Here is a 13,240-nt window from a genome sequence, read left to right as displayed (position 1 = left end):
TGAAAACTGCAGTCTGAAATGCATCCAAGTACAAAGCCAAGCACAGTCCTATGAACCACCATTAGAAAAATTGTGAAAATGAAAGTGTGTCCATATGCTCTTGGTATCCAATGGCCTGGCCTGGGTCTGAGACTGTAACAGTGCTATATTTGTCCCAGCCTTTGGGTTCATTCCGGTAAGAGGGTGAGGAATTCAAGGTTAGAATGGCAGAGTGGAGTAGACAGCAAAGAGCTAAAACATACAATAGTCACTCTTATGGGTCACTTGCTTACAGACTTTTGAACTGAAGCTGAACTAGATCAAAACAACGACCTTGTGTTTCCTAAATAAAGCTGTTTATAATTATATGTATAAACTGATTTGCTAAACCATTGCGTGAATTATAAAGAAGATCACCAAAACCACTAACTTCCCAATTCTTTGTTTTGAGAAATAAGATCGCACTGTGTTGCCATCTAGTGTCCAAAAAGCGCAGTGCAGACCTTCAACAGAGTTTGGTTTCTAAATGAAAATTCCGTTATTGTCAAAAATCATGTTTTTTTTGTGCATTGCAATTAACATCAATCAAACTGCAGTTAGTTTGTTTTGATTTCAGCCATAATTAACTCAAAAAAATACAGCTAACTAACACAATAAAAACATGATAACATAATAAAAAACATGATTTTTGAAAAAATTATCTAATTTTGGAACCAAATTCTTCATATGTAGCCCTTAACATTCTTACGTGAATAAACAATAAATCTTTAGTTTTGAACGTATAATGTCCCGTTTTGTCATGCAAGCATTTGCTGAGGGAGGCAATAAAACTCCACGTCAATATTACAGAAGTATCTCTAGATTTCAGCATGGAATTTCATCCTCTGTGTTCTCACACTGTGTCTTGGCTGCAATTATATGAGCACATGGGGCCGGTTGAAAAGCAAGAAAGAAAGGGTACTTTGTTGCTAATGCCATTGAGTGGGTGGGTCAAACAGGCCACTCTTGTATAAATTGTTGTAAAAATCATTTGGCTTCATTGATGTGAAAGGGGCAGATATATTTAGAGTCATCACGAAGACACAGATTGCAAACATCTCTGGAAAAAATAAGGTAGGAAACAATATTTTTTATTACTTAAACGTGCCTAAATAAATGTAATTGCATAGTTATTTTTTAATCATTGTTGTTCTTTAAAAATCAGCATTATGTCTGTTGTATATTCTTGACAAATATAAATGATTTCAAAGGTTAAATTTTTTTTTAAGTGTAAAAACTGCAGCTATAAAATGAATGCAAATGAATGCTTTTTTAAAAAGCCAGTTTTTGTACATTCTTGCATGTTTTGTACATGTGTCAGTTCGGCAACTGATTAGTGCTATGGAATGCTGGTATGCATTCCTTGTAGGATTATGGATTTTAAATCTCCTGTTGGCAGATTAGAGAAAGCCATCACACATAAAGAAAGTGTGCCAGTCAGCTTCTGCAAAGTCATAAAGGTGGCTTTGTCTATCATTCCTAATTATTATCTAATGAAACCACCGAACAGGAACCTGTCCAGACTTCAGAAGGGGACAAGTGAAGATGCAATCAGGTGTCCATCACTTTGCATCCCTTATTGTTTTATGTAGCATATGGAACCAATACATTGTGGGAAAGGTCCTGACGGTTTAAAAAATAAAAAAAGAATGTAAAAAAGCATTAAAATAGTTAACAAAGGCATGTCGATTTTTATTTATTTATGACAATCTGTTTATTTCTAATCTTTTATTTTAATGTTGTTTGCATTTGTTTAAGAGGAGGACCAGAAATTCAAATCCAGGAATGCAAAATTCTTGCCACACATAAAGATATGAAGACATTGTGATTCAGTAAGTGGGAAAATACATCACAAAATCACAAATTAATGATAAGATGCACAGATATGCACAGTTTACGAAAAGCTTTTTGAGATGTATTTTGTGAGAATACACAGTTGTCAACAGATAACATGAAAATGACATGATATAAATAAAAAAATTAAAAAACTAACATTTTGGAAAAACTTTTTGTTATATCATATTATTTGTTATATTTAACTAAATATGATAACCGACTTCTCATTCGCCTCTAGCAGACAATGCAATCAACACAATCTTTCTTGAGGGGCCTGTGTCGCAAGAAGCCCTTGGAACCAGAGGGTGAGGTCTCCACTTTCCGTCGCTGTCTTACCACATTAGACCTAGTTGCTTTGGGAGTGGGCAGCACTTTAGGGGCAGGAGTCTATGTGCTGTCTGGAGAGGTGGCTCGTACTCTAGCTGGACCAAGTATCATCATCTCATTCCTCATTGCTGCTTTAGCTTCTATCTTTGCTGGCCTCTGCTATGCTGAGTTCGGAGCACGGGTTCCTAAAACTGGATCTGCATATCTTTACAGCTATGTGACAGTAGGAGAGGTGTGGGCTTTCACAACAGGATGGAATTTACTACTGTCCTATGTCATCGGTAAACAAGAATCTTAAGAAGGAAAAATACAAGTTTTTTTATATGGAAACAACAAAACTTAAATAAAATGTTTCAAATGTTGATTCTACGCGGTTTCGGTAAAGTGAGTTTACTTTCAGAAAAGGTTTAGATAAGTGTTTACATTTGTGCTATTATGTTGGCTAAACGTTTAGGCTTTTATAAAAAAATCACATAAAGCAGGAACAAACATTTCTTTTGGTCTAGGCACATCAAGTGTGGCCAGGGCATGGAGCGGTACATTTGATGATCTCATTGGAAATGCGATGGCCAATTACTTTAACAAACATGCAGTGCTGGGGTTGCCTGGCCTGGCAGCCTACCCAGACTTCTTTGCAGCTGGTCTTATTATGATTCTTTCTGGTATCTGACTATAATAATCATACTCCGACTAATTCGTATACCCTTTAATATCAATCTCATGTCTTATACATTATTTCATTTTCCTCAGGTCTTCTTGCATATGGTGTGAAAGAATCGACCACAGTCAACAAGATATTCACAAGTGTCAATGTACTGGTGTTAATATTTGTCATTATATCTGGCTTTATCAAGGGAAAACTGCACAACTGGTTCATCACTGAAGATATTTTACTGAATGCAACAGCAACGCTTGAGTAAGCTTGATTTGCCTCCATTCTAAAAAAAATGGTGCTATATCACTAAAAGTGGTTCTTGGCTAATATGGGGAAGCACTTTAAGTGCTACATAGAACCATATCTTGGTGCTTCAGTGGTTCTTCTGCGGTTCTTTAGGATGACTGAGGTGCTATATATATAGAACCGCTGAAGAACCACTGAAGCACCAAGATATGGTTCTATATAGCACTTAAAGTGGTTCCCCTACGATTACGAGCCAAGAACCACTTTTAGTGCTATATAGCACCATTTTTTTTTTGAGTGGATATTTGTAATTTATATTTAGAATACTTTAACATTGAGGCTTTAGCATAAACCAATTCAAATAAAGCATAGAGACTACACACTACTTTTACTAATGCTGCAATAAACAATGTGTTTAGAGTACATAATATCAATCTCATTCTTTACCATTTTTGAAGAAACCGAACATCAACCTTCAATGTCACGTCTGAGTATGGAGTGGGTGGCTTTTTTCCATTTGGATTTGAAGGCACGTTGGCAGGGGCAGCTACATGTTTCTATGCATTTGTAGGCTTTGACTGCATTGCAACTACAGGTACATTGAACAACAGCTATTATTCATAAAAACATACTGGAAAAAACAAATTAGTCATGATTTTTAACTATTTTCCAGGCGAGGAGGTAAAGAACCCACAGAAGTCCATTCCTTTGGGTATCGTGTCCTCTCTTCTCATCTGTTTCCTGTCTTACTTTGGCGTTTCGGCTGCACTGACCTTGATGATGCCATACTACCTTCTCAGTACTCAGAGTCCCCTGCCTGTGGCCTTTGCTTACATTGGTTGGGCTGCTGCAAAGTACGCAGTGGCGGTTGGGTCCCTGTGCGCTCTCTCGACAAGGTACACAATCAAAGCTAATGTATTCAGGAAGTATTTGTACAGATCAGATTTAACTTAAAGGCATTTATTCAATTCAGTCTATTAGGATCCATGTTTCCGATGCCTCGAGTTTTGTTTGCCATGGCCAGAGATGGACTCATGTTTAAATCTTTGTGTAAAGTCAGTCTACGGCAAAGTCCGGTGGTGGCCACGCTATCCTCTGGCACTGTGGCAGGTAAGAGAAATGAGAAAAGAATTTGTATAAAGCTTTATCTTTAGTCGATTTGACAGCACTCATTTTTGAGATTTTTTTGGGAGAATTTGCGCTTAATCGATTCCAAAATAAAGGTTTGTTTATATAAAATATATGTGTGTGGTGTGTATATTGTATATTTAAATAAAAAAAACATGCATGTATATATTTAAGAAATATGAGTAAAATATATTTATATATACGCATAATGTAAATTGTATTTAAATATAAATGTATATATTTGGGCTGCACAACTCTGCAGAATAAAAGTTTTTGTTTACATAATATATTTGTGTATACTGTCTTATAATATTTCTCTCTCTCTCTCTCTCTCTCTCTACATGTATATATATATATACACACACACACACATGCATGTATGATTTAAATAAAAAAAGATATATTAAGTATTTATATATAATATAAATTAAATATAAATATAAAAATGTATATGCACATGTTAATATGTTTTAAATATTTACATGCATGTGTGTGTATTTATATATACATAAATATTATACACAGTACACACACTATTATGTACACAAAAACTTTTATTATGCAAACGATTAGTCGCGACTAATCATTGTGCAGCCCTAACACTGTGTCTACACCGGACGCGACACGACAAAAGACATAAGAAACGCATTAGAACCCATTATAATTTCAAATATTGTCCACATTGGATGCGGCGCGGCGAGGTCGCGTCTGGTGTAGACACGGTGTTATATATATATATTTATGTAATTATTTGTATGTTTATATATTTATAAACATTTACGTGTGTGCATATACCTACAAATATACACACCACACATATCACAGATTTGACAGCACTACAAAAGCTTAATCACATTACTTTTTTCCATCTCTCACATACAGACACATAAGCCAAATCATATGATTTCTATCAGATGCATACTTTTGTTCAGAACACAAAAGCCCTGAAAATCATGTGTTCTGCTTTGTTTCCAGCAATAATGGCTCTTTTATTTGACCTGAAGGCTTTGGTTGATATGATGTCAATCGGAACTCTCTTCTCCTACACACTTGTGGCTATTTGTATTCTCGTACTTAGGTTTGTATTGCCAGCTCCGCATTTCCCACTGACCCCATGTACCGTGATGCAAATATTTGAAGCTAAAAGCTTTTTTTTTCAAGGTATCAAGAGACACCTTCAGAAGAAAATGATTTACGCACACCTACAACCTCCACGTTTGGATTTTTAACACCTCCTTCGAGTCCTACCAAGGAAACTTCAAACACGGTTACAACCTGCACAGTTTTTATAGGTGAGAAGAACGCTGGGGATCTAAATGATCTTGTTTAACTAAAAAATATATAAGAACTATCAGGTAGAAATATATCAAATGAATCTTTTTTTCCACATGTCTTCTCTTGCAGTGGTGTTGGTGCTTATTCTGTCATTGCTGCTCAGCAAAGCTATCAGATCTTTGTTATTTCTGGAGGTCTGGAGTGTTGTGAGTGTATCTGTGATTCTGATCGTAATGTTACTCACTACCTTGATTATCTGGAGGCAGCCACAGAACCCAAGCAAAGCCTACTTCATGGTGAGCACAGCATTGCAACATCTCCAACATTACATTACAACAAATCACAATACACCTGAGAGAATCTAAATAATGACTTTTGTTTTTGAAGATAGGATAAATAATACAGACATCATATCATCATAACACAACACAATATTGAATGACAAGTTGTCAATGTTCATGAAGTCCATTGTAGTGCAATCTCTTTCCCTATGACCACAGGTACCATTTTTGCCTTTACTCCCTGCGGCGAGCGTGTTTATAAACATTTATCTAATGGTTCAACTGGGAGGAGACACCTGGGTTCGGTACGCTGTTTGGATGGCTGGGGGTATGGAAAATCTGAAATTTTGCCAACAGTAGCATCAAGCACATAAATTGTGCTGAAACATAATAATAGAGTATTTTTTTTGTCCTGCACAGGATTTCTTATCTACTTTGGCTATGGAGTGAGGAACAGTGTCCAGAAGCAAAGGTTACTCAGCAGTCAGGTCAACATTGAAGCTACTGAAACCAAACCTGATAATGATGGACCAAAATGACAAGATTCCTAAACCTCCAAAAATCTTTTGTACTTGTTACATTTGTAAAATAAATGCCAAAGTTTCTTTCTCTTTCTCTTCTGTTTTATAGATATTTTCATCATATTGGTGGTGAATTAATCTCTTTTTCTAGATTTTTAAAATGAATAAATGATAAAACAAATTCTTGAGTTGACAACAATAACTTGACCGCCAGCCAAGCTTGGCAAACAGTTTCAGAGATTTCAGTCGTTGCTCATTCACATATATATGTTATACTAACATTACCGAAATAGCTAAAATGACCGCCAATTGAACTAAAATGACCTAAAGAGATGATCTTACTCTAATCTTACTTTCAACTCTGAGGCTCAAAAGAACAACAGTACCATTCCCAAGATCCTGCCTGTGCCATGCTAATCAGATATTAGCTGTGAAATCACATAAAAAGGTTCACAAAACTGAGCCACAACAAAAACCAGGCAATTACTCTATAGGACATTATGACATTAGCATTGCTCCATTGTTTTTACACCAGAAACAGGGTCACTACTTCTAGAAAACAATATAAAGACAATAGGCCCTTTTCACAATGACGTCACTTCCGCCTTTTCGCAAAGCAGTGTATCATAACATCCGTCATGCAACAAACAAGAAGAAGAAGAAGAACTTCCGTTGTGCCGTCGCGCTGGAATTTAACAACCGTGAAAAAAAACTGACAGAACACTTATTCAAGTACTTATCCTAGCACCTTCGCTAACACAAAAAGAAAACAAAGCACTTACCTTCATAATCAAACAGGTACTGTTCAACGAATAATTTGTATACTTTATCTAGCTTTGATCTTGTTGTAAGCGAAAATGTGTCTGCAAGATGTTAAACATCATCTAGCCGTATTTGTGGCAGCTGTGCAAAGGACTTGGTAAACTCCATTCTGAGGAGCTAGCGGAAGTAATGATACACTGCTTCGCGGCAGAACGGAAAATGCATGACGTCATGTGAAAAGGGCCTATAGAGACAATACACATAATATTAAACTATAAAACCGTACGAATAAAGAATTTGCACAAAAGTTTATAATTTAAACGGAAACAGGCTGACGAAGCTGCCCTGCAACTGGTTTTTACAGCTAAATAAACATGGGGTGCTTTTTGAGTTGGATGGCCAGCTACCTCAGGCCCTGATTGGTGGACTGAACACAGATAGGATCTATTGAGCCCCGCTAAAGGAATTTATGGTGTTCATGTTACTCTGGTAAAAAGGAGACCCTCCACTGCTCTCGTCCACCTCTCCAGTCTGTCTTTCACATCCCTGAATGTATCCTAAAGATTTGCAAACTTAGAGCAAAGTGAACTAAAGTTTGTTTGTGGTCGCCGTGAATATTCTCCACCATGAAGTGGAGGGTGGTGCTAGCAGCATTCCTCGTTTCTGTTTTGATCATTCAGTATGGTGAGTATCTTACCTCTCAAGAGGCCTAATCCATTATTTTGTACAATTAATATGCAGGTATTTTGAGACTACATAAACTTTTATTAGAAACGTATAGATAATTATGTCAAACTTACAAAAGATAAAAAATTACTTAAACTGTTTTGTTTCAGATATCAATACTTTTAGTCTAAATGTTTCTCAAATCTTTAGGAACATTTAGTTGTTTCACAATAGTTTGTCACTTAAACAACAGGTATTTGCCAAAAGGTTGAACCCAAACCAAAGACAAAAGCTGAGAAGAGACCAAATGGCAAGCCCAAGACTGGAAAGGGGGCAGAAAAAGCTCTTGCCCCCAAACCTAAAGCAGACCAGACATACCTCACTCAGGTGGTAAACAAGAGAAAGTTCCAGAAAGTTGGGGACACGCTGACTATCCAAGCAGGTGATACATTAGAGCTGCGATGTAAAGGAAATCCTGTCCAATGGACTGTTCCTGCATATCTACAAGAGGATGATGAAGGAAGACTCAGGTATGTGCTGTACACACAGTGTTCGGTCTGTAACAAATAATACAGATATTTGTAATATTCTTAAAATTTTGCTCATCCCCAAAGTGTTTAACATACTTATTTATAATATATTTGTAGATGTCTTTTTTGGTGCTATTTGTGTTTGTATTTATAGGATGGTTCAACATGAACGTTATGGCACGTTGATTTTGGCAAACGCAACAGTGCCAGATACAGGGGAGTACATCTGCTATCCAATGTACTGTGAGGATAAAGAATGCAGAAAAGAATATGACAAAGCTGTCAAAGTCTTCATCTTCTTCTCTGGTAATGTTGGCCACCTAATGTGACTGATTCTGAATTTTAGTGCTGTCAAATGTTTTAAATTAGTTTGCATATGGGCCATTCTACAGAGTTGGAAACATCTTCGAAAAAAAGTTTTTTTCCCAGATTTTTTTATGTATGTAAATTGTATAATATCAAAGGTACATATTTCAAGTAATTGTGCAGTTAATAACATATTGTAATTTCAGAAAGATTTGGAAAATTCTTCCTCTCCCCAAATTTTGTCATTACCGAAACACAATAATATATAATTTAATAAGAAGGATTATATTTACATATTAAGATTTTGTTTAAATCAACTTTTTAAATATATTTATATTATTTAAAAAAACTTTTCACACATAAATCAATAACATTTACAATTTTAACAATATTTCAAGAGTATTAGATTTGTTGTATTTTGAATCCAATCTTTCTTTGTAAAAGGCATAAAATTGATCATATTGATTTCAAAGTTAAGGATTCATTAGTTTATATATACATTGAACCAAACACTATCAAAACATCTAAGTTGATAATTTAATACACTTTATTTTTGACAAAACATCCCATGTTTCGGTCGTGACACACACATTTCCAGTAGTGATGGTAATGTTTTGGTAGTGATCACAATATTTAATTTGCACAGCTGAATCAGACTTTCAACATTTTATGTTGATACAAATAACTAAATATGTTGCACATACGCAGCACATATTGCAGACACACATCTGACAGTAAATATCTAATAGAATACCTACAGCTCACATACTATATCACTATACTAAAACATACTAAATTACTAATGATTTGCATAACTGTACGGAATTTTGTTTATTTCCCCAAATAAAGGATTAATTGTCACTACCAAAACAGTCACTACCGAAACTATCACTTGGTATCATTGTTTCGGTAGTGACTGAGTACTTTTGAGCCTAGCTCAAATATGCTAATCAGCACATGGTTTTGCAAGCACAGTTCTGAACAAATGTACACACATAAAAACTAAATTTATGGAATAATGCCCAAAAAAGTTAGCATAATTGCAGAAAAAAGGTGTTTGGTTGTGACGTTCCTTAAAGTTACACACAGATTTTCAGACTTTTGAACACATTTACTTCAAAATGATAAGACCGATCTACTCACCATGTAGCTTATTAGAGAGAGGGACACAGTAATAATTCTTAATCAAAAATGTAGGGTGTTTGGCTAAAATCAGTCTCGGCCAATCGACTTAAACATACACTGTTTCGGAAGTGACATGAAAATCCAGGACACATTTTTTTACATAAAGTTTAACAATTTAAAAATAAAATATAAAATCATTTTTTGAACTTCACTTTTTTTTTTAATCTAAAAGATATTTTTTAAAAACAACAATGATAAAATGCAAAAACTATTTTAATATGATTAATATTAATACGTTTAAATTTAGGGGTTTGGGTTCGGGACACCCATCTCCCAATTGAAATTACCCAAGAAATGATGATTTTATATATATTAAGTTTACTGATATTATAAAGTATTGTGGGTTTCCAAAGATGATAGAAGGAGCTTAGTAAACAACTAAGATTTGAATACTTGAATGCTTTTTAAATGTGTTTTTTTATGTGGGACAGAATGGCCCATATAGATGATTTTCAGGTCATAATATTACATTAATCTTACAATGCCCCTAACGTGATTTATTACCAACCCTAAAACAACAAAGCTTACGTTTTTACCAGTGATGTGTCATTTGAAGCTTGTTAGTTACGTTGGTGGGTGACAATGGCGTTTGTCTTCTCCTTTACTTATCAAGGTTGCGATCGATGTCCGATCTCTTCCATAGAGCCTTAACATACAACATTCTGTGTAGACTTGAAACGGATCAGATTTTTGTTCGTTTTGTTTTCTCAGCGGATTTGCGCAAATGATCAGCTCTGTGCTATCATGTCTCTGAACCGAAGGACACTCAAGTGCAACCACTCGCGTGACACTAACGCGAAATTACGACTTTAATGTTAATGGTTACACTGTCTGGATCCTCCCCTATCTCCCATCTAGTGCATTATGCGTCATTCACCATGTAGGATATAATAAATGTGCGAAGAAGTGGCTCGAGGCGCCGCTTCCGCAGCTCTCGCTGTGAAGGGGGCGGCCGCGGGACTGTTCGGATTCTAAATCGGATTTGATTGGACAAGAATTTTTACGAGAGGCTGAAGTGTAGCGTGCTGTCATAGAATTTCTAGATGTTTTTGAGCGCACGTGCCAAATCAAAAAAATATTTCACTGGGGCTTTAATGTTAGTGATGATTTATAACATTTAAAACATTAAAAGCATTAAAGGGACATTAAATGTATTTATTAACATTTAAAGAGCACCGTTCAAGTAAATATCTGAAGTCCGAGGTGTCTGGAACCCGCGAGCCCCTCCCTCAAGGATTCGAAAATATAACAAATTTTATATTTGATTATGCTTCTCCTTAATTCACATTATTAATAAATACCAATATTATTTTTTAATACAGTTCTCAACCGCTATCCAATTGCTCTGATTCAAACACAAAAACAATAATGTTATGTCTGTTGGTACTTTTTTCCTCTCTCAGACCCTCAGGAGTTGTTTGTGCCTTCCTCTGACTATTATGAGGTCATTCAGCTTCGAACTAACTGGTCCACGGTCCTGCCCTGTCAGGTGACCTCCCCGCTGGCCAAGGTGACCCTGCACCAGGAGTTTCCTCCAATGGAGGTAAAGGTGGATGGAACAGAAATCTCTTTTGATGTCAAGAAGGGCTTCACCATCCACAGGTCAAAGCAGTACCATGCTGGTTCTCTATACTGCATAGCCAGTCTAGGGAACCTTCGACAGAGCTCAACCAAATACATGCTGATCTACATCAACTGTAAGTATGTAAGATAGAAAGCATAAAAACACATTAGCTGAGACTGAAGTTTATGAATCAGAAATTAATTTATGTCCATATATGCTTTGGCAGACCCAACTGCACCTCCATCTCCTGCGATCCAGGCCTCCTCTGATACTGTGACAGTGGGAAAAAATCTCCAGGTGACATGCACTGTAGTGGGAGAGCAGGACGTGGTGGTGGATTTTACCTGGAAATATCCTGGACAGAAGGTAAGACTGGAGGGGATACAGTACTTACAGGATCACAGTACATAATCATTTAGATTTGCATTGCAACAGTCATCACAATGCTAATTGTCCCTGTTTTAAATAATATTTCTTCAACATCAGATTGGCCGCCCACCGTACACCCAGGACAGTGTACAGACGGTACAGGTGGACGGGCAGAACCGACAGCGTTCTGAAACAGTGCTGGAGGTGGATAAGTTTAGAGAGGTTGACCAAGGAATGTACACCTGCACAGCCCGGAACCTAGAAGGTTCAAGATCTGCATCCACATCTGTCAAAGTGCAGTCGGCTGGCACCACCACCAGGCCAAAGAAGCAGAACAAAGATACCCAACAATAAAAAAAATCACGGACATGTGGATTATTGCATATTTGCTGTCAAACAAGTTTGTATATGTAAGAATATGCACAAGGACACAAAAGCAAAAGAGGATATGAAGCTTGCCATACAAACAGTACAGAAACAAGATTTTTTTGTAAAAAAAAAAAAGATAATTTGTATTGGAAAAACTGCTATTTATATCTGTATTCTACCCTTTAGAAAAAAAGAAAAAAACTCTTTAAATAATATTTACACATTTTTCATGTATGGATTTTCCAATTATGTTCCTTTTTTGGTTATGCAAATAGAACACGACTATTATTGCCAGCTTCTGTTTTTATGTTCTGTACAGCAAATTTAAGCTTGTTTTAGAACCTTATTATAATGTCAATTCATAATGCTGTTTACATGCTGTATTAGATAAATTGTGAAATTTGTAACATATTTTTAGGTTAAATTTCTTTACATGCCTCGGCTTGAACATGACCAGCAGAGGGCGTTAGGTTTGTACTGTTTGAATCACAAAACACCACTGGGCCTGATTAGATCATAACAGAGATCAAACTGCCCATTATATTCATCAGTTATGTAATGCGCTCAAAATTCTCCAGAAGTACCATATCAATTATAAATGAAATTACACTCTGCAATACCTTTCTGTTGAAATTAAAAGCTGTTTGCATGTCACTCTTTATTGTTTCCTGTGACCTGAAGTTAAACTTTTCAGGATGTTTCTTTTTCATCCTCAAAGGGCAGGAAGTATGCAGTGTGCACTCAGGTGTGTGCCCACAGGCTAGAGTATTCACAGTGTCTGAGCACTAATGACAGGCTGCTGTCATTATATTTTAGCGTAAAGAGGTCTGGAAGACAGATATCCATGTCTGACGATTTTGATTTTGTAAGAGTTCTTTGAATAATTATAAGTTCCAGATCAGAGCCTATGATGCAATTTTATTATAATGATGTATACATTTTTTCTAAAGATAATGATGTTTATATTATACACCCTCCGGTTTATATTACATAATCCGGTCAGAGGAGAAAATACTGACCAAATAGCCTATACCTTTATAAAAATGCTCACATTTAAAATCTTATTACACTCAGAAATGTCTATGTAATTAATCAAGTAAGTTTTTTATTAAATTCCACATGAATAAGAGATATTACATAGTCACATTAGCTGCCAGAATGAATGAATGTGCTTTTAAAGCATTACATGTTTTACAATCATT

General features: G+C 35.9%; 2 protein-coding genes across 3 annotated transcripts; both read left to right on the top strand.

The window, feature by feature from the left end:
* Positions 1-1,002: 1,002 nt before the first annotated feature.
* Positions 1,003-6,518, top strand: LOC130563754 (cationic amino acid transporter 2-like). 2 transcript variants are annotated; one of them, XM_057349513.1, is made up of 13 exons: positions 1,003-1,092; positions 1,777-1,850; positions 2,096-2,462; positions 2,688-2,843; positions 2,932-3,097; positions 3,541-3,677; positions 3,756-3,978; positions 4,056-4,192; positions 5,186-5,288; positions 5,372-5,502; positions 5,615-5,781; positions 5,986-6,094; positions 6,187-6,518. In XM_057349513.1, the coding sequence occupies exons 3-13, from the start codon at positions 2,099-2,101 to the stop codon at positions 6,303-6,305; spliced, it is 1,812 nt and encodes a 603-aa protein (XP_057205496.1). In that variant the 5' UTR covers positions 1,003-1,092; positions 1,777-1,850; positions 2,096-2,098; the 3' UTR covers positions 6,306-6,518. The 2 variants fall into 2 exon arrangements, with proteins under 2 accessions (XP_057205496.1, XP_057205497.1); XM_057349514.1 differs by having other exon boundaries at positions 2,093-2,462.
* Positions 6,519-7,675: 1,157 nt separating this feature from the next.
* Positions 7,676-12,138, top strand: LOC130563532 (platelet-derived growth factor receptor-like protein). Its single transcript, XM_057349112.1, has 6 exons — positions 7,676-7,733; positions 7,969-8,245; positions 8,400-8,551; positions 11,140-11,433; positions 11,527-11,666; positions 11,787-12,138. The coding sequence occupies exons 1-6, from the start codon at positions 7,676-7,678 to the stop codon at positions 12,021-12,023; spliced, it is 1,158 nt and encodes a 385-aa protein (XP_057205095.1). The 3' UTR covers positions 12,024-12,138.
* Positions 12,139-13,240: the final 1,102 nt, after the last annotated feature.

The sequence above is a fragment of the Triplophysa rosa genome, linkage group LG13 (assembly GCF_024868665.1).
Source record: "Triplophysa rosa linkage group LG13, Trosa_1v2, whole genome shotgun sequence".
In the NCBI taxonomy this organism is placed as follows: domain Eukaryota; kingdom Metazoa; phylum Chordata; class Actinopteri; order Cypriniformes; family Nemacheilidae; genus Triplophysa; species Triplophysa rosa.
The sequence above is the reverse complement of the archived record's forward strand: the minus strand, read 5'-3'. Positions and strand labels throughout refer to the sequence as shown.

Coding starts and splice junctions, on each gene's coding strand:
- LOC130563754 (XM_057349513.1), top strand. CDS start 2,099: ATGCAATCAACACAATCTTTCTTGAGGGGCCTGTGTCGCAAGAAGCCC. Junction 2,463..2,687: donor ACTACTGTCCTATGTCATCG/GTAAACAAGAAT, acceptor CTTTTGGTCTAG/GCACATCAAGTGTGGCCAGG. Junction 3,098..3,540: donor AATGCAACAGCAACGCTTGA/GTAAGCTTGATT, acceptor CCATTTTTGAAG/AAACCGAACATCAACCTTCA.
- LOC130563532 (XM_057349112.1), top strand. CDS start 7,676: ATGAAGTGGAGGGTGGTGCTAGCAGCATTCCTCGTTTCTGTTTTGATC. Junction 8,246..8,399: donor GATGATGAAGGAAGACTCAG/GTATGTGCTGTA, acceptor TTGTATTTATAG/GATGGTTCAACATGAACGTT. Junction 11,667..11,786: donor GGAAATATCCTGGACAGAAG/GTAAGACTGGAG, acceptor CTTCAACATCAG/ATTGGCCGCCCACCGTACAC.